The sequence below is a fragment of the Scomber japonicus genome, chromosome 2 (assembly GCF_027409825.1).
Source record: "Scomber japonicus isolate fScoJap1 chromosome 2, fScoJap1.pri, whole genome shotgun sequence".
NCBI classification, from domain to species: domain Eukaryota; kingdom Metazoa; phylum Chordata; class Actinopteri; order Scombriformes; family Scombridae; genus Scomber; species Scomber japonicus.
In genome coordinates, this window is record NC_070579.1 from 20,538,848 (window position 1) to 20,558,211 (window position 19,364).

At 39.7% G+C, this 19,364-nt stretch overlaps 1 protein-coding gene across 3 annotated transcripts in view; it reads right to left on the reverse strand.

Annotated features, from left to right (window-relative positions):
- Nucleotides 1-5,405: 5,405 nt before the first annotated feature.
- Nucleotides 5,406-19,364, reverse strand: part of si:dkey-117m1.4 (serine/arginine repetitive matrix protein 1) — a 21,282-nt gene continuing 7,323 nt past the window's right edge. Inside the window, exons 2-9 of one of the 3 annotated variants that reach the window (XM_053339149.1) lie at nucleotides 18,289-18,383; nucleotides 17,846-17,927; nucleotides 16,483-16,852; nucleotides 13,333-13,407; nucleotides 11,552-12,687; nucleotides 9,987-10,813; nucleotides 9,494-9,751; nucleotides 5,406-7,386 (exon numbers count right to left, since the gene is read on the reverse strand). In XM_053339149.1, coding sequence (XP_053195124.1) covers nucleotides 7,133-7,386; nucleotides 9,494-9,751; nucleotides 9,987-10,813; nucleotides 11,552-12,687; nucleotides 13,333-13,407; nucleotides 16,483-16,852; nucleotides 17,846-17,927; nucleotides 18,289-18,383 — 3,097 coding nt within the window. In that variant the 3' untranslated portion in view covers nucleotides 5,406-7,132. Of the gene's footprint in view, nucleotides 7,387-9,493; nucleotides 9,752-9,986; nucleotides 10,817-11,551; nucleotides 12,688-13,332; nucleotides 13,408-16,482; nucleotides 16,853-17,845; nucleotides 17,928-18,288; nucleotides 18,384-19,364 lie in introns of all 3 variants that reach the window. The other 2 variants (XM_053339153.1, XM_053339141.1) reach the window with 2 other exon arrangements.

The window sequence follows — 19,364 nt, forward strand, 5'->3', positions numbered from 1 at the left end:
TAATGTGCATGTGCTAATCATAATCTAACAGTTAATAATCCGAAACCAGCAGATAACATTAATTTTGATTGACCATAATCCCTCTCAAGGGAAGCTGAAAAAGAAATAACGGTAAACAGAAATGCTAATTAACACTGCTTGAAGGCTTGTATGTCTGTGTAAGTGTGTTTGCATCTGAGGGCATGTCTGTTCTAACTGATATGCAATAACCCCTCAGGAACCCTTATCACATGCATTCAATTGTGTTTTTGTTCCCGCTGGGTGTATTGGAAAATTGAGTGAGAAAAAATGTATAAACTGACTGTTAAAACACATGACTACACCATAGCCAATGAGTGCAGCAATATAATGATATCTCATAAGGGGAACGATGGAGGAAAGCAAACATTTGATTGAACACTGTGGTGTAAATAATATCTGCATGTAATCTATCTTCTTCTTTCTATAATCTAACACCCTCCAGCAAGAGAAATCATAAAGTCCTGTTTGATCCAAATAAACAATATTGTCTCTACAGGCACTCTAGATGTGCCAATTTTCTCCAACAGTGACTCAAATAACTTTCTAAAATGTTTTAATAATTCTTTATAATGGTTCATTAGTGGTTCTTCTAACTCATTGTCTTGGATTTATTTTTTCTTGTCTCTATAGACGATGTTACAACCTTAGTAGGAAAAATGAAACTCTCATCAAGCCCACTAGATGTCCTAATAACCTTTTTGTTCTTAAGGTTTTTTAATTCATCAATCCCTGTTCACTTAATATTATCAACTGCTTTTTTATCAGGGTTGTCCCCTGCTATTTTAAGCAGTATATTGTCTAATGATTGTTGAAACCAAACCTGGACCTCTCCCTGTCAGAGAGCTATATTTCTAAACTCCATTTCTTCCCTAAAAATGTAGAAAAAGTTTTGAAAAGAAACTTATTGAAGCACTGGATTGCGCAGGGTGTTTGACAAATTTCGATCTGTTTTTATGAATTAAACAATAAAACACCTGGTGGGCATTTCTGGGACTACATTGGGGTGGTCCTCCTCGTATCTCATTGATAGGATTTTCTCAGTCTCTGTTGGTGAACTTATGTTGGACATTGCTGCTTTATCATGAATTGTCCCCCAAGGATCGGTCCTGGGGCCTATTTTATTATCCATATATATGCTGCATTAGGACAAATTATTGGTAGTTTCAGCAACATCTCCTATCATTTGTACACTGATGACAAGCAGTTATGCATTTCCTTTAAACCCGATGAGCTTGATATATTGATATTATAGCTCTATATTGAACACCTGTTTAAATGCAGATAATTGCTCCTAATAACCATTTTTACTTCATGATCAGGCAGAATCTTGTTGCCTTATCCTCATCTTTTCAGTCTAGTCTCCGTAACCTTCATGTGATTTTTGACCAATCCACTGATTTTGATGCATATAGGACTCTGACTTGACTCTCCTACTTAAGAAACATAACCGAACTCAGGTTTGTTGTGTCAAGAGCTGAATTGGAGATACTTTTATTTATTTATGTTTTTGATGTGTAGACTACTGTATTTCTCTTTTTATCTGCCTGAATAAATCTTCTTTGATCGGCTTACAAATTGTCCAAAATGCCACTGCTAGTTCAAACCTATCTTTTCTGACATTTAGGTAGCATGGGTTATTTTACATTTTAAGTTGGGGTTTTTTTCTCCTGTGTTTTATTATTTCTTGTTATTATATCTTTGACTTTACTAATTTATTGTGAAGCACTCTGTGGAGGTGTAATATAAATGAACTTTACTAATAAGTCCACTTGTGGTGTTCAGCTTGAATCTGTGCTTGAGGTGGAGGTGAGAATGTCTTCAGAGATTTGTAGAATTGTCAGTCAGTGAAGCGAAGCTGCTCTGAGGCTCCTTTGACCAGAGACCAAACATGAAAAGCCTTGCTAAAGGGCAGCCTTGGTGGTTGAATTAAAAACCTTAAGAAAAACATTCAATTCACCGCTAAAGCATAGACAGCATACCTTTTGAGAATGGTCAAGCATAAAAGTCATAATATTCTAACAGATAAGCTTATAATCATTGTCAACAATGAATTCAAAACACTGTGGTAGCTTTCTTTTTTTTTCAAATGAAAAACAGGACAGTCCACAATTTCTGTTTTGTTTTCCAGCTTGAGGAAAAAAATCATTGAAGCGTGTCTGATCATCCTGAGGAAACAAGTTGGCAGTAAGAACTGACAGTAATTATGTGTGGAGAGAAGGTGACGAAAATGTCTAGCTAATCAACGAGGTTTAGATAACAAGAGAATGAGGATGAAGGAAAACAGTCTGTGAAATGAAACATTTTTGCTCTGTTTGAAAAACCTTTTTCATAAATATTGCTCTGACCTGTTGAGGGAGCCAGTACAGTGAATTGTATAGAATCAGGTATAATCCATTCATTCAAGGATTTGACTGACGATTTTCCATATTTGTCTTACTGTCAACAAATCTCATGTGCAGAGCCAAACCAACAATTTTTTTTTACTTACAAGTATTGTGTGTGTATCTAAAGATATATCTTATAAAACATGTCAATAAGCCACCTCAAAGCACATGGCAGCATGTTACTTTGCCCCAAAGACTACAGTTAAGGTAGTCTGTTTAGAAACTACTGCAAAGACTAATAAGAGTGATTATGTTCTCAGTCTCCACAGAGTAGTCCCCTGTACAACAACCTCTTGACTTGATAGTAAGTTTGAAGAGTATTTTAGAACACACAGAATAACACAAAATCAAGAGGTTGTGATATGCCAGTCTGATGACAAAATTGTAAAATAAATTTTAAACCACCAATATGCCTAGTAAAGGCTTTTAATCTCTTTTCTTTGGTCTTTCAAAACATTTTGTTCTCATATATCTATTTTCCCTCTCTTTGCTTCCAACCCTGAAACTATAATTTTCACAGCTTCATGCTTTACTCAAACACTGTAGTGGCCAAATAATGTGCTTTGTCATGCACCTTCAATCCATCAATCAGTTTTTTTTTCTTTAAAGGCTTGCAGGGTTACAAGATCACAAGTCCTGCTGTCAGTCCCACAATGCATCAGGTGAGAAGCAGAGGGACACCCTGAAAAGACTGCCAAGTCACAGGCAAACATGTTCCTATTCACAAAGTCTGCAAACAAAGTAAATAAATAATAAAAATGTCAATCTACTGTGAGGAAAAGTTAATTATGCACTCAACATAAAATGTATGCTTTTGGGAATTCACACATTTTATTCAAGTGATGGTTTTCTGTTGCTGACTGACAAGCTGAATCTGACACAAGGCACAAACCCAGCTTACACAGCAGCGAAGCACTTCTGATCCTCCCATTCAAACTTTAAAGCACATAATGTCAAAACCGTCTGCCTGATTTTCTCCTGAATGTGCCATTTCTACATCAGAGGAGGAGGTGATACAAACTAGTTCACAGTGCTTTAAATTATAGAAGAACATTCAGCCTAACAGAGATGTTTTTTCAGTTGGGAATATCTGAAAATTTCACAGTGAATATGAAACTTTTTTTAAGTAGCTGCCACTCCAAAGATTGATTTGATTGTTTGTTTGTTTTTATTAACATGCCATGCACCAGAAGTGCTTACAAGACACCAAAACAAAAAAAAGGAACAAATAATAACAAATGAAACCAGATAACAGACATTAGAGCAATTAAACACATAAACCATCCTGATGCTTTTTCCAGGCTTCAGATACATATTTAACAAACTTAAAGACATTAAAGTTAAACCACCAGTCCATTCTATCATCATCACAGCACCGGAACATTTCTGGGTTTTTAACAGACATTTCAGTAAAATGTCTCTAATCTTTTATTTTTGGTGAATTACTGGATCATTACATTGGATATTGGATTTGAAAATGAAAACATCACTATTAAATACCACCATAATATACACCAAAATCACTATTTGGTGGAGCTTAACAACTCGTAGACATCTGAAATGTGACCCCGATTACATACTGCTTTTTGTAAGACGTCAAAAGCCAAACAGGTCGGAAGTTTCTTCTTTAATAATGTGTTATATATTAAAAGCTTGTTATACATTTTGTCAATTCTTGATCTCAGAAATAATTAAAGCTGTGAATTGAAAGCTCAATATTTCCCTCTGACATGTCGTGGAGCGAAGTGTAAAGTAGCATTAAATGGAAATATTCAAACAAAGTAGGCTACATGTACCTCAAAAGTACAGTACCTGAGTAAATGCACTTTCCACCACTGGATAAATCTTCCTGATAATGAGTCAAAACCCTTTTGCACAATTCACATCTCAGTCGTCTCAAATCTTACTCATCACTCATGCTGCTTCACAGTACTCATCTCATCTGCATGCCCTCCTTTATGGTCGGTTTAGACTCCATGAGGAGAATCACAAAGGAATAATGGCTTTTACCTTTCAGCATGTTTTGTGTTAAATGCCAGATTTTGTGCAGCCACAGAGTCCAGCTCTTAGTAGGTAAATGTCAAACTGCACTTTCTTTGCTTAAATACATTTCTAATGGTTTGATTGTGACGAGATGATGGTTCATTCATTTGCTTTATCACCCCCTTCTGGACAAAAAGAAACATTGCAACACGTACTATAATTGAGTATCTTTGGTCAATAATCCTTCACTATGTCTGAACAACTCCCTCTCAGACTCCTTTCAAAGCAAAGTACTAACATTTAATTAAGAGGATTGGAATCTATTGAAAGCCAAAGTCCTTCAGATCTAATTATTCTCCACCTATAAAGCTTTTATCTTTAAACGATAGAAAGTTTAAAAGCGTTTGATCATAAACATACGTGGCGACAGTCACCTTTAACACATTTTCTGATCAAATGAATTATAAATATTGAAGTTGTAAATGACAAATTGCGCAAGTAACATGATTGCCACTGGATGATGGAGGGTCTTGTTTTTAATTGAGGAGTCACAGACTATGTTTGAAGATGAGGAGTTGTTGGTTACTCACCATGAGTAAAAGACAGCAGTGTCAAGGAGCCAGTCTGATGAAATTACCTCATGCTGCTTTCTAAGATTTCTACAGTTGAGTCATACTGTCAGTAAATGTATCCACTTAACAGTTTTACTAACTGGAGAGACAGACATGTTCATTAACTACCTCGATTTCTCACAACTTGTATTTCTACTTACTGTATAGCTCAGAACAGTTTATGTTTTATGAAGCAACACTTCCACCTAGTGTCTTTCAGTGTGAATTACATGCAGAAGAAAAAAGCTGTAAAAACTGGGCTTCTGGTTATTGTTTTCAACAATTTTCTGATAAAGTACATAATAAATTACACATTGCTACAATCTTTTCACCTGGGGGAATCATTTCACTTTTTCTGGCGATATGGTGCACTTAAATAAATAACCACAATACCACAATATAGAGCTTTAAATTTTTATAAGACTTATAAAAAAGAAAAAACATAACACAATAACCAAGGCATGTCATACATTGTGTTTTTTCTTTGTTTCTCTGAGGAGTATTTACAAACAGGCTTATGTACAGATAGCAATAACTCAGAAATGGAAAAAGCTACATATAGTCTAGCACAAACGACCAGTTAGCGTAATGATAATATATTTGTTATGTACAGTGTAACTGGCAAGGCTAGAGCAAGAAAGAACATAAGGGTTCTGCAAAAGGTTTAAATTAATTTCAAGTATCTGTCTTGAGGTTTCATGGAGGTTTTAGTCCGATGGACGCAGATTTCCAGCGACTCTCAAATGAAACCAAAAATCTGGGTCAAGCTGCAGACTGTGTAGTGTGGCTGGGAAAGGACAGGAGGAGCTCTAGCCGTTGGAAAAAGACAACACAGACAATGCAACAAACGTGGCGACACAGAACAATCACTTCTCTTGATAAATGCCCACTTTTTAAGAGACTTCTAACACCACCGACGAGAATCTCTTTTCCACATATAAAGTGATATCCAGCTTATTGGCCTATAGCACCTTTTTTTACTGCTTCAAATAACAAATGTGCAACAGGCAACAAAATAAAAATAAAGAAAAGACAACAACAGAATAACAACAACAAACAATTTGAAACATAAATATACTGTTCCTCAGGGAAAAAAATGGTAGCTGCTGACATCTTTTCTGTACCTGTTTTTTGGGAAAGAGGACTCAAGTCCAACAGGTTTCAGAACCGTTCTAATGTTTCTGGGCTTTGTAGTTTGATTAAACATCTTAGGTATTCAAAAGTAAGACAGTCGACATTCTGACGCCATTTAATTGTCTCTCAAACGAAATTCACAACTCCCACAGCGGAGTTTGTCAAAAAAAAAAAATCATCTTCATCGTAATGTTGTATGTTTCAACAAAACAGTACAGAAAAACTTAATAGTAACTGCAAAAGTAGTAACTGATTCATTACCTAGTACCTTAATGGTAAATTAAGGATCTACATATAGTGAAACCAAGGTCAGAATTGCACAGACAGCTGCATGAAAGAAGTAGCTTGTTACGACAGAGATCTGGCTATTTTTCTAGGTTAGCAGTAGATAGGCTTAATCTATTTATAAAGCCACTATTAAGAAAAGTGTGGCCTAAGCACAGGCCACTTGTCCTATTAACGTCTCCAAGTGCATAAAACGCTAATGCTACTTCACGACGTTCATATAACAACACTGTAGGGCATGTTTTCCTCCCTTGTTTACATTTCAATCTAGTGTATCCGTTTTTGGAAGGAGGAAACAAAAGTCCATATACAACACGACACAGGCTGCAGCCAGTGCCGTGGTCTCTGAAGTCCCCCTAAGGCATGTCTCAAACAGCACCCGTCCAAGCACACTGCTTTCGACAAGACTTGCACTGTAACCCTCAAACCAGGAGCACCATAAAGACTCTAGTGTAATTTTAAGACGTTAAAGTAAAGCAGCAGAAAAAGTGATTGCAATTTATGTTTTTGTGTGGCTAAATGTAGAAAAGCCATCCGTTTTCTAATTAGAAGTCAAAAACAAATCACGCTACCAGAATGGTGGAGTGAAATTTAGGACCGTCCTCTCAAAATTAGTGCATTTCCTGGGCAGCAGGGTACCATTTGAGAATCTGCTCATTTACTAGGCTCCGCCTACCCCCACTCCCCTCTCCCCTCCCTCAACTGCTTCCTCTCTCAGCAGACAGTGAGGGGCAGCGGCTCACTTTCACGCCGCTGATTTTTCTTCAACAGCTGGATGCGGTTGTGGCAGTAAAACTTGATGGCTCGCCAGTCACGATGGTTGCTGACCAATAAGGGGCACTGCTGCAGGCAGCGCTCACAGTCAGCCTTGGCGGGGACACGAAGCTCTGTGATGTTTTGGGTCAAGTGCTCCTCGACTGCTGCACGCTCTGCCTCTGACCAGGGACGCTTCAGGACACCACGCTTTCCTGAGAGGACAAGAGGAGACAATGGAGTCAGTTTTTTCCTGCTTTTCTTTCCAAATTCACCAGTCATAGTTGCACACTGAAGCTGAACATGAACAAACTTCATTGTTCAATAGACACTGAACTATAATCCAGCCTTTAGGACCAGGAAAACACAAATTGAATCCCTATCATACCATCTCAGTCATTTTTTCCTTTTGAATAAATATCATCTGCATCTTTTAATTATGAAAGTAATGTTAAAAATGTAATATAACAAATGTAAAGAAACAGTTGTCTTCATTAGCAGTTAAAACCTTTTGATACCAGGTTCAAAAAGGCAAAAATTAAGTCCACACAGAGTCTGCATGCTGTTTTTGCTCCTGTAATAATTAGAATTATTATCTTTTGCTTTGACAATACTGACTGTCTGACAATGTAAGCTGCAGTACTCAAAACTACTAGTTTAATCTGCCACAATTTTGATAATCGATTATATTATTTTAAAAGTAAGAATGTTAAAAACCTCAATGGCTTCAGCGTTTTTATAGTCTGTTATGATAATAAATTGAATACCTGTTGATTTTGGATCATCAGCTGAGCAAAGAAAATATCTCAAAAGATATCACCTTGCGCACTGGGATAATGTGACAGGTATGTTTCACTGTTTTCTTGTGTTTCATTTTAAAGCTGTAATTAATAGATTTAGCGAGAAATAGATGGCACTTTAATGGATGATTAAGTAATAATTGATAGCAGCCTTGTTTCAGACTCCAGTTTGTTACAAGCTAATATTGTTTTGAACTGGTGCCTTTAAATGTATGGTGGCCCTTAAGTATAAAACATATACAAAAGCAAAAGTATAAACATAAGGAAATTGGTTCTAAATCTAAAGATGCTACAAATTTTGAATCACATACAAAACTGGAAACACAAACATTAAGCTTAATCTTACTGACTTAGGTACCTGCAGATGTCACAGATATACTTTCTGTCATATCTCACTTGTGCTTTATTCAATCATTACGATTTTTCATTACTTTTTCAATCAATTTGTTTCTAAAGACTTCATATCATTGTTTTCTCTTTCTGTTTTAATTAGTGCTTTCTAAATATACCAATGTTCGAGAGGCCTTGGGGACTCTAGTCAAATGCACCCAATTCCGCAAATGCATTTTTAATAGATGAAATTATTTATTGAGTTCATGTTTGCCATGGATCCTAATTTAAAGTAACACACATTATCAGAGTGTGGGGGGTACACTCTGTCTTTCATTTTGAAGCCTTTGTAGAAATATTGTACTTGTGATAAAAGCTGCAATTTGTATTCAACAAAAGTATACATTTTCAAGTTACACAATATACAATTGAATTGTAACTTTTCCTAAAAGTAGTAACAGTAATCTGTTCTTTTAAGAGGACATAAGTTAGTTACATAACTAATAACCTTTTGAGGAGAAACAAGTTATTGGATATGATGGGTTAGGGTTAGGGTTTATTAAAATAGTTTATTCAGTCAGAAGTCCTTGCGTGTTAAATATATTGATAGGGTGAGAGTTAAAAGAAATAACAAACATCAAATACACATCACTAACTTGCATTTACAGTTCATTTTAAATTGAAATCACTACATATAAATAATGTAATTTAGCCCAATCCACATAAAGCTTTCATCCACTCTCACACTGATTCTAACTTTAATGTAAGACACTGATCATTCTCACCCTCTCAAACATCAGTTGTTACTTTTAAATGTAAATTCTGAACTTGTAAATATTATTTCATATTATTTTATTTCTCTTGAATGTGTCCTTAAAAGTGTTTTCTTTCTTTTGACCAGTGAAGCATCCCTGCTGCGATAAAAACCTACTGATACACCTTGAGCTTCACCTTCTGAATAGCCTGTGTCATAATGTATTTTTTCCCCCTCTTCTTGTTTTCTTGGGTTTTTTCACATTTTGACATCTTAGATAATAATTATTTTAAATTAATTTATAATTTTATTATTTATGTTATTTAGTTGTTTCATCATTTTGTTCATTGGGTGTTTTTGCAATAGTTTTTTGTTCTTTCTGGCACATTTTTTTTACCTCTAGGTGTGAATTCACTTTCACTTAAAACCCAAACAAACCTGATTTGGGCTGACCTGAGCCTCTCTTGCGGTTGACAAGTGGAGGCGGAGGAGCTGGAGGGGGTGGCTGCTGGGTGTTTTTGAGCTTCTTGGGTCGTCCCACACGTCCGTTGTTCTTGCCCTTCCTGACATACAGCAGGGTGGGTGTTGGTGTCGGGGTCGGAACAGGAGCAGGGGCAGGCGTCTCGGGCTTCTCCTTCATCTGCTCCCCATCAGACTCTCCCTCTGAGTACGAGTCTGCAGAGTTTCCTGACATGACTGGAAAGAAGGAGGGAAAGGAAGTGTTGTAAGAAGAGAGGGGGGAAAGAAAAAATAACTTATTAGTCTAATGTGTCACAAGTCTATACGTTTCCATTTCAAACACTTCCCATTCACACAAAAATCCACAAATACTGGAACAGCCAGTAAATGACCGGCAGCGTAAAGGGAGGGATGACACAGCTTTACTTGGACAACAGTCGCACTCATTCGTTCAGCCATTCATCCACCTCACCATCCAGCTCCAAGCAGATGTGGTTCAGGCTCATTCCTCTGAACAGCACTCCATCTCGCTCTCCACATAGCACAACTCGGCCCACTCTGCCCATCAGGCCTGGGTCTTGGCCAATTCCGGCACAGTTCTGTGTCACATGGTACTCTCTCTCCAGGAAGTGCTCCAGCCTCTCTACGGCGTTGCCTCCTACCTGCCCGGGCTCCTCTCCCTCTCCAAGAAGCAGCAGTTGGGTCAGGATTGCTACCTGGCGCCGAACCCTGGTCTGGGTCAGGGCTCGGGGGTTACGGGTGCCGCTGGAGCGGGCCAAGCTGCGGAGGAGGTCAGTTCCTCGCAGTGGTGTGGCAGGGGAATGGTAGGGCCTGGCGAAAACATATGGGTTTGTGGGGTCCACTCCCACATCTTGCCGTGTCTGCAGGAGGAGCTCCAGGCAAGGCTCGCAGTGAGGGGGAAGAATGAGGGGTTGGATTCGTCCACGTTTACCCTGGACCCCTACTCGAGGGAGGTGGGGAAGCACCAGACGCTCAAAGGGGGACAGGGAAGCCTCTAGTGGGGTGAGAGCCGGGGGGGCACCAGGTGGAACGGGTACAGGGCACTGGGGAGTGATGCGAGCTCGGTATTCGGCGATGGACAGCTTTGAGACCTCACACTCACGTCGTCGGTTGTACAGGATGAGGAGCGCCAGGCTGGAGTGACACAGAAGGCGCCAGGCCTCGGCTGACTGTAGCTGCCGAGACAGAGACAAGAAGGCAGAGTGCTGCAGCCGACGGAGGTACAGAACTAGAGAGGACAAGGATGAGAGGAGGGGCAGCATGTGGTGACGTCCCGAACTGCTGGAAGTGGAGAGAGAAAGTGAGTGAGTTAGTTCACTTATTCATCTTTTATTCAACAGTATTAGTTTCTGTTTTTGGGTAGTTTATTGCAATATCCTACAGTCAGTTTAATATACCAGCTATCATGCAATTTGTGCGCACAATTTAGCGATCCGATCCTTTCAATTAGTAACTAATCTCTGAAATTACACAGTGTGAGCACAAGTTATCTGTTTTATTGTGCCCTTGTATTAATTCATTTCCAAAGGCTAATTATGCCAGCAAAACTGAAATTACAGGATGCTGTGGATAGTACAGTCATTCAGGGAAGGAAGAAGTGTTACTTGGCCAGTGCCTGTATCCTGATAAGAGACAAACTAGAGTACATTCATTTTAAATTATAAGTGTTAAATTGTGTATTCATGTCTTTTGTCCTTGTCCTCTCAGCACTCTTTCTCTTACAGTGACGCTACATTGGGTGTTTTTCAGCTGTGCGTTGAGTCAACTTTGAAAAATAGATTTGTAAGGTAGTGTACAATCTGGCCTGACAAACGTGAATATACAGTGGTTATGACTGTGAGTGCAATTTTCTCTTATATTTGAAATCTTAAACATATTTTTATGGAGTTACTGTTAATTACAATCAAGAGAACATATTAAGCAGTTGAAGGGGAAAAAAGTACCTGCTGAGGTGCATGTTACAGACACAATCTCACAGATTTGCTCTCAGAGCCAGATAAGACGGCATCAAATTACCTCAGCAGGTCCTTTTCCTTATCCTCTGTCCCACTTTCATCCTCCACTTCCATCACTCCATTCTCCTCTTCCTCCTCCTCCTCTTCTTCCTCATCCTCCTCATCTTCCTCTTCTTTTGGTGTGTCTATCCCTTTGGCCAACTTGCTGGTGAATGACTGAGGGCACACCACCTCTACTTCCTCCTCTTCTTTGGGCCTCTTTACCTCCACTACCTCCACGTCTTCTTCATCGTCCTCATCCTCTTCCTCCTGTCTCTCTTTCTTTAGCCTCCTCACTCCTCCCTTCCTAGATGGGGGCACAGCCACAGGGGGTGGGCTCCTCTTTAAGACAGACACCGGCACTGCGTTCTGTCCTCGTGGAGGCGTCAGCACAGGTGGGGTGGAGTTTCTTCCAGAGGACGCAGGGGATTGGTTGGCCGCTGTGAGAGTAGGTGGAGACATGGAGAGGTCTTGGACACCACTCTGTAAAAGTTCTGAACTGCGGCTCTGTATCATAGCCTGTGACGACTTTGAATGCTGCTGCTGAGTTTGAGCTGCGGCAGGGTTTGTGCTCTGTGCGTGCAGGCGGGGCATCTGTGTGTAGCGCTCCACGAGGGCAGAGCACACGTCTGGCTGGTGGGCATGGTGTTTGTCTAAATGACGGCCCAGGGAGCGGAAGTGACGTCCACAGTATTCGCAGGTTTGGCGCATGGAGTCTATGGACACTCCTCCTCTGTGGACATTAGAGTTGACGTTGCTTGTGCTGTTTGGGCCCAATGGTGCTGGAGTTTTGAACAACGGCTTAGCTGAAGAGGAGGAGGAAGGTGAGCATGGAGGTGAGGACTGTGGCGAAGGGTGGGGTGAGGGAAGCGGACGGTTGTGATGAGGAACGCTCACGGGGGAGACTAGAGGTGGACGCCCAGGTGGGGTCCGATGGGGGGTCTTTTTCTTTGAAGGAGTGCCGCGGCGTTTCTTGCGTCGACGTGGTGCACGTCCCCTGGGGCTGGCGTTGTCCTCATCCCCTGCATCTGAGTCACTGGCATCGGAGTGGGAGATGGGGGAGGAGGAGGGGGAGAGAGACCATGAGGGGGTGACATACTCCTGATGCTGATGCTGCTGCCGCTGCTGCTGGGTTGTCAGGGAGAGGGGCTCGTCCTCCTGGAAGAGATAGACAGTGACATGTCACCTGCTGCCCTGGTTTATTCACTGTAAACCACTGGTCTTATGACATTACAACACATAATAAAACAATTTATCCAGAGCAGGGAGACAAGGACTTAATGAGAATGATGATGTCGTTTCCAACATCAGTGATGTCCACCCACATCCAGACAGATGTACAGTCGGTGTAATTTTGTACGGCAACATCTTTAAGGAAAGGCATCCCAAAGCAGAAGTAGATAGTAGATCAAAAATGTTGTATATATTGTGATTTAAAATTAAAGACCCTCTCACAGCGGATGTTTTGTCAGTGTTACATGGTGTTGGAACTCCGTTTTCTTGAATACTTACACTATATATGTACAACTCAATATTTGCATTTAGGTTAAGAATTAATCAAAATATGTGTGCTCATTTTTATGTTTATTAAAGATAAATAGTTATAAAAGATAAATGACTAAAGTAACTAGTTGCTATTTTAGAAGACATAAGTTAGAGTGAAAGGTAACCACCCCAAAAACCAAGTGTCAAATTTGGCAATTGGTGTACAATGTGTGGTAACAACAAAACTGCACATTTTAAATCGATATCTTGTCAGTGTGACTGTGTGCTTTCAGAAAACAGGTGGTGTTTGTGTTTTACCTTTTTGATACTGCTGTTATTCTCGGTGTCAGAGTTGCACTCATGTTGAGCTGGAGATACAGTACCACGGAAACCCTACAGAACACAGAGCAATCACATTAAAACAGCTGGCCCGATGCTCATTAATATTTGCCTTCACAATCAGCCTCAGCTGTCACTCAGAAAGCAGGACACCCCTCCGCAGTGGGTCGTTGGCACAGAGGTTGATTAAGACTCCAAATCCACACTAACAAGCCAAACAAAGGACGTGAACAGAGATATGCTTTCAAACACTGTTAACTTCTCATGAGTAACAAACATGGCATTATCAATCAAACCATACAACACAAATCAATCAACCAGTGATAAAAATTGCTTTTCTTGAGGTCAAAGAAGATGTATTTTAGGCTTTCTTAGATATTAAAATTTGGCTGCGAAGGAACTGTGAGCATCCTTGGTCCCACTTGAACCACTGATGTCAATTTCTCAGTTTTGTCAATTTAATTTCCCTAAATGGATCCTGGTATCATCATTTTGTGGAGTAAATTGATCCAATCTAATGAGATCCATTAAAGGAACAGATGTCATGTAATAACCATGGTTACTGTTGCTAAAGCACTATAGGTAGAGAGAAAACTGGAGCTCAGCCATCACCATGGTAACCCCATGCCTTGCTTAGCTTTATGTGTGTAGAAAGAATGTGTGCATATGTGTGTGTGTGTGTGTGTGAGTGAGAGAGAGACAGAGAGAGAGAGAGCACAAGAGAGAGAGGCTGATCAACAGTGTGTGAATGCACATATGATTGCCTATCTAAAGACATTAGAGATATGCAGAGTGGTGAGTGTATATCTATACTTTTGAGGACCGAGCAAACGAGGAACATTCAGTGGCATCATTTCTTTGGTGGAGTGGTTGGTTTTGGATTAGATTTTAAGTTTGGGGATTAAGGTTAAACAGATTAAAGTAAAAAACTACTAAGTGGAACAAGCATGGGTGGATCCACCCAATCAAAACATGATGTCCTGTGGTTGCACTGTGTTCTGAGGCCTCATTTATAACCTTTGTGTACGCACAAAATGGGGCTTGAAAGAGGCTTACAGCACTTCCTACAGACAAGTTGGGATTCATAAAAACAAACTTAACGGGAGAATGTGCACACCTGTACAGAAACTCTGACCTATATCTACGTTTTTGGAAACAGGAGAAACTAGCAACGCAGATGGTGTATTGAAGCCAGATTGTATAATGATTCCTCTCTCACACATTTAATTTCACTTCATATCACGTTAATTATAGATCCACTTAATCATAAACTCACTAGCACAAGCAGTGTTATTTGTGCTTGTGCTAGTGAGCCATAACTATTCCATAAGCACCTTTCAATTTAAAAGATATAAGCTACCTCAAATCTCATATCAAATTCCGCTCAATATTTCATCAGCGCTGTCTCACCATCACATTCCCCACCCCCGGAGCGCAGAGGAGAGAGCTGGACAGTATGCTACTTGCTCTCGTGGTCAGTTGTAGAGCTGCATAGTGCTGCTGAAATGCCAGGATAATGCCAGGATGATGCCAGGATGTGGCGGGATCCTGGAGAGTCTGGCTTGCGTTTCCCCAATATTACGCTTGAATATGCTTCTTCCTTTTAACCTCAACCACATTAATTAACTGACAAAATTATGATCATCAGTAGTAGACATCCAAGACTGCATCAAATAGCTTCACAGTACTGCAGATTGTGCAGAGGTATTACACAGTGCTAATAGATTTTAAATACTACCCTCTAATACTATGCATATATCACCCAGTGCAATTTTTATTTTTCATCTAGTTTTTTTAAATAAAATCGCTGCAGTGAACACGACTGTGCTGTCAGGTGCACAGAGCGTGTTGGAGACACCACAGAGGCTCACACACACACACACACACACACACACACACACACACACACACACACACACACACACACACACACACACACACACACACACACACACACACACACACAGCTTATCCACCTGCATTCATATATTATGTGAATTAGAGAAACACCTGTATGCTGGATTTTGGAGTAATTATAATTGAATACAGTGTTTGTGGTGTTTTAGACATTGAGTGTATGGTCTCTATACAGTAGATGCTTAACAAAAATGCTAAGTGGTGAGCTTTGGTTGGTGTCCCTGTACCTCCCCACTAGTCCATACAATGACAGTGTACAGCATCACGCTTCTTGGCATCAATCTGCATGTCAGACCACTTTGTAAAAGTACTGATACAGCAATATGAAAATACTCCATTACAAGTTACAAGTCAGTTTGGTGTAATCAAAATATGAAAGTAAGAGTAATGGTTTGGTGTCTCTAACTGATAGTTGCCTTTAGCTGCTGTACAGTTGTATACTGCATTTACATTCACATGATCCCTGTGAATAGAGATCACATTTATTTATGCATTTTACAACTTGTGAAATAAGTCAAACTTGTCCTGGTTATGGCTGTTGTCTGGTTTGTCTCGGTGAGAATGTCATCCAAGCCTGTTAAAGTAGGATGAATCTTTGAAAATGTTAAATAAAAATAAATATGACATATAATATGGTTTTACATGTGACCTAAGTTAAAACTGTTTTGTTGTTTTACAAAGTGTAAATGCTTTGAATGCTTTGAAAAGCATCGTATTTTTATGTCTATATATGCCGGTGGGCCATCACTGTAATTCCATTACAGGTGACACTTGATGTTTACTGCAATTAAGTAGGAAAAAAATATGTGCATATATCAGTATCAACAACAACAATCGGTCAAAATTAGTTGAAAAATATCGGCATATCGGATAACAAAAAAAATTAAATATCATGCATCCTTAGATCCTACACACCGTTTTATAAACGAGGCCACTGCTCTGGAAAGTATCTTTTCCTGTTACAAATAATTTCTCCTCGATTGCTTGCTACACATCTTCTCTCCAACTAAATTACATTAAAACTGCACTGGAAGTATCAGTCAGGTTGTCTGTATTTGGCCACGCAACAAACCCATAACAACATCAGCAAATAGCTTTGAGAGGATCTGGGTGTTAATGGTGAGGGCATTAATGTCATCAAATGTCTTGAGAATTATCTTAACATAAAGTGTGTGGTGTACATGTGTCTTCGTGCTCTTTTAACACACTGACCAGGTTCTCTCCCCACTCAGTCAGGCTGTAGTCCACAGTGATCTCCTCTCCCTTGGTGATGTCTCGGATGGCGATAACAACCAGTCGCACCTGGCTGCCACAGTGGACCTCTCTGATACGACAGTTAGGGGAGGGAGGGAAGGAGCTGGCTGTTGGGGCTGGAGCAGAGGCGGTTGGGGCGGCCGGAGCTGTGGATGCAGGTGTCAGAGATGGAGCCTGAGCTGAAGTCGCTGTGGCCAGGGCAGGAGCGGGAGCGGGGACTGGTGTTGGGGTGGATGCAGAGGAAGCAGCTGGAGCTGGTGTGGAAGCTGAGCAGGAGCTGGTCTTGGATCCATTGGAGAATTTGTCATGAGCCTGCTCCGACAGACCACTGGAAGATGAGAAGGGAGATGGGTTGGAAGTACAGTTAAATACTTTCATCAGAAAACATGTGCTGTAAGTATATTTATTTTATTTTTCTTGGTTGGACTGGAAAGATGTTAACCCAACTGTTGTTTAACAGTCAATTAAATAAATAGTACTTAAAAATAATTTATTTGCCAAAAAAGTACAGATTCTAAGGTTTTGTACTGTGTGGTATTTCACCTTGGGCTCTAGTAAATTAAGATGTTTGTTGTAGAGATGTCAATCCTTTGGTTATTTTTACCAATTAAAACAATGTATCAATTATCCAAAAATTCACTCCCAAATTCAACAATAAATGACAATACTCATTAATTGCACTATTTTTCTAATCTTATACATCCATTTCTTTGTGAGAAAATATGCAAAGGGGTCACATGTTGTCAGATCCAGTTTTAATCCTGCATTCATTCTATAATTTGGTCATGTGTGCATCAAAAATTGCTCTAATTGGTATTTTTCAATCGTATATGAACAGTTGCAATACAATTGTAATAATCTTTTCATATTGTATTTACATTCTTTTAGCCACAGGGTCGTGTGCTTAACTGGGTAGATCCAGAGCAGTTGAATGAGTACAAAGCAAACACCTAAGAGCTCATGCCATTGCTTCAGGGCAGTGATTCTCAATCATTGTCCTGGGAGTGCCGTTATTTTTCTATTCTACCAGTTGATCAGGTACATTCTTCTGACATTTCAGGTGTAAAATAGCCTGAATATATGGCTAAAATGAAGACCAACCAAGCTGTGTGAGTCCTGAGGACAAAGATTCAGAGGAGCTGCTTCTCCAGTGAGGAGTTAAGATCAGCAACCATTCATTATTTTCTAAATCTGAGTGAAAGTACCAGCCTGCAGGGACTGTTTAACCATTTTAGTAATGAATACAGTATTTTTTATATTATGCAAACCGCCAAAAAATCTACAAACAGCAATTAATTTAACCACACAGATTTAGACTAACCAGCTGTGAGGAGCAGGCTCTGTGTTGTAGAAAGGCCCGTCCAGTGTGGGCCGTTTATTCTCTGCTGCTTCCTTACGATCACCTGAGAGCACAACAACAGTCAGGATAAAAGGATTATATGCAAGTATGCAGCACACATATATATGCACACACACACACACACACACACACTGAGGTCATTACCCCTTTCTCTAGAGCACATACACAGGTGCACATCGCAGCACATACATGGCCAGCACACACATACACACGCACAAAAGTAGGTCACACTCACTTGCACACGCTCCACCCCCACACTGATCACACAGACAGATGCACACACACACACACACACACACACACACACACACACACACACACACACACACACACACACACACACACACACACAGCTGATGGCACTATGAATATGGCATGCAGATATAACACACACAAACACACACCTGGATTGAAGCTGTGTTCAGGCACGTTCTCCTCCTCACTGTGTGTAACAAAGACTTTCACGGGTGTCCCTTTCCTTTTCCTTCCACAGCCGCGCCTGGAGAGAACACACACACACACACACACACACACACACACACACACACACAATTATCATTTAATCAATTGGTCTACTGGCCAAACTTCACATCAATCAGGTCAAGGAGTGATCAATAAGCTGATGGCCACCTAATGGATCAATACAAACTACGTTTAGCCCCACCATGCAAGCACACAAAATACCAAAAAACATAGTGACAAATACACAGAAAATACACAATGATAACTTTAACTGCTCTTAAATGTATAAGACTGGAGCATACGACTCATTTTCACCACCCAACAAGTTCAAAAATTAAACTGAGCTCAATGCAAAAGCACAATTGTTCATGTAAAATAATATTAATTGAATGACATGAAGTTTCTCCAGTAATAAAGATAGAGAAACTGTCAAATATTCATGAGAATGTGAATACTGTCATCTCTGACCCACCACAGACTCATATGAGCCTTTAAATGGACAAGTCTTTCTCATCCATTCCTGACCCTTAACCCTAAAAAATTAAAGAGGAAGAAAAAACTCAAACTAAATCAAAAGTAAAACAAAAACAACCAACATATCACATCTATGGCTGGATAACATTTGAATTGATTTTATATACTGCAAAATTTGATACCTGAGTTTTGGTACTGATATCAAAACCTGTTTTCACATTTAAGAAAAGAAAACTTCTCTCATTCTTAAACACTGTTTAAACACAAGAATCCATACATGAACACAATCTAAACTTGGCACAGTTATTATTTAAATCTGAAACTTTCGGATCAAAGAGTAAGTAAGGAGTACATCACACCAGACGTTTTTAATAGTTGGTGTCATGGATCAAGAAAGACTAAAACTAAAACAAATACCACTGACTGACTTGTAATTGCCAGTATTTATAATTCATTGTTGAATATAAACATCCCATGAAAAAACAAAAATCCTGCAAGTCATCAAATTAACAAACTCAATTTTTGCTTTTTTCTTTTCTTTGAC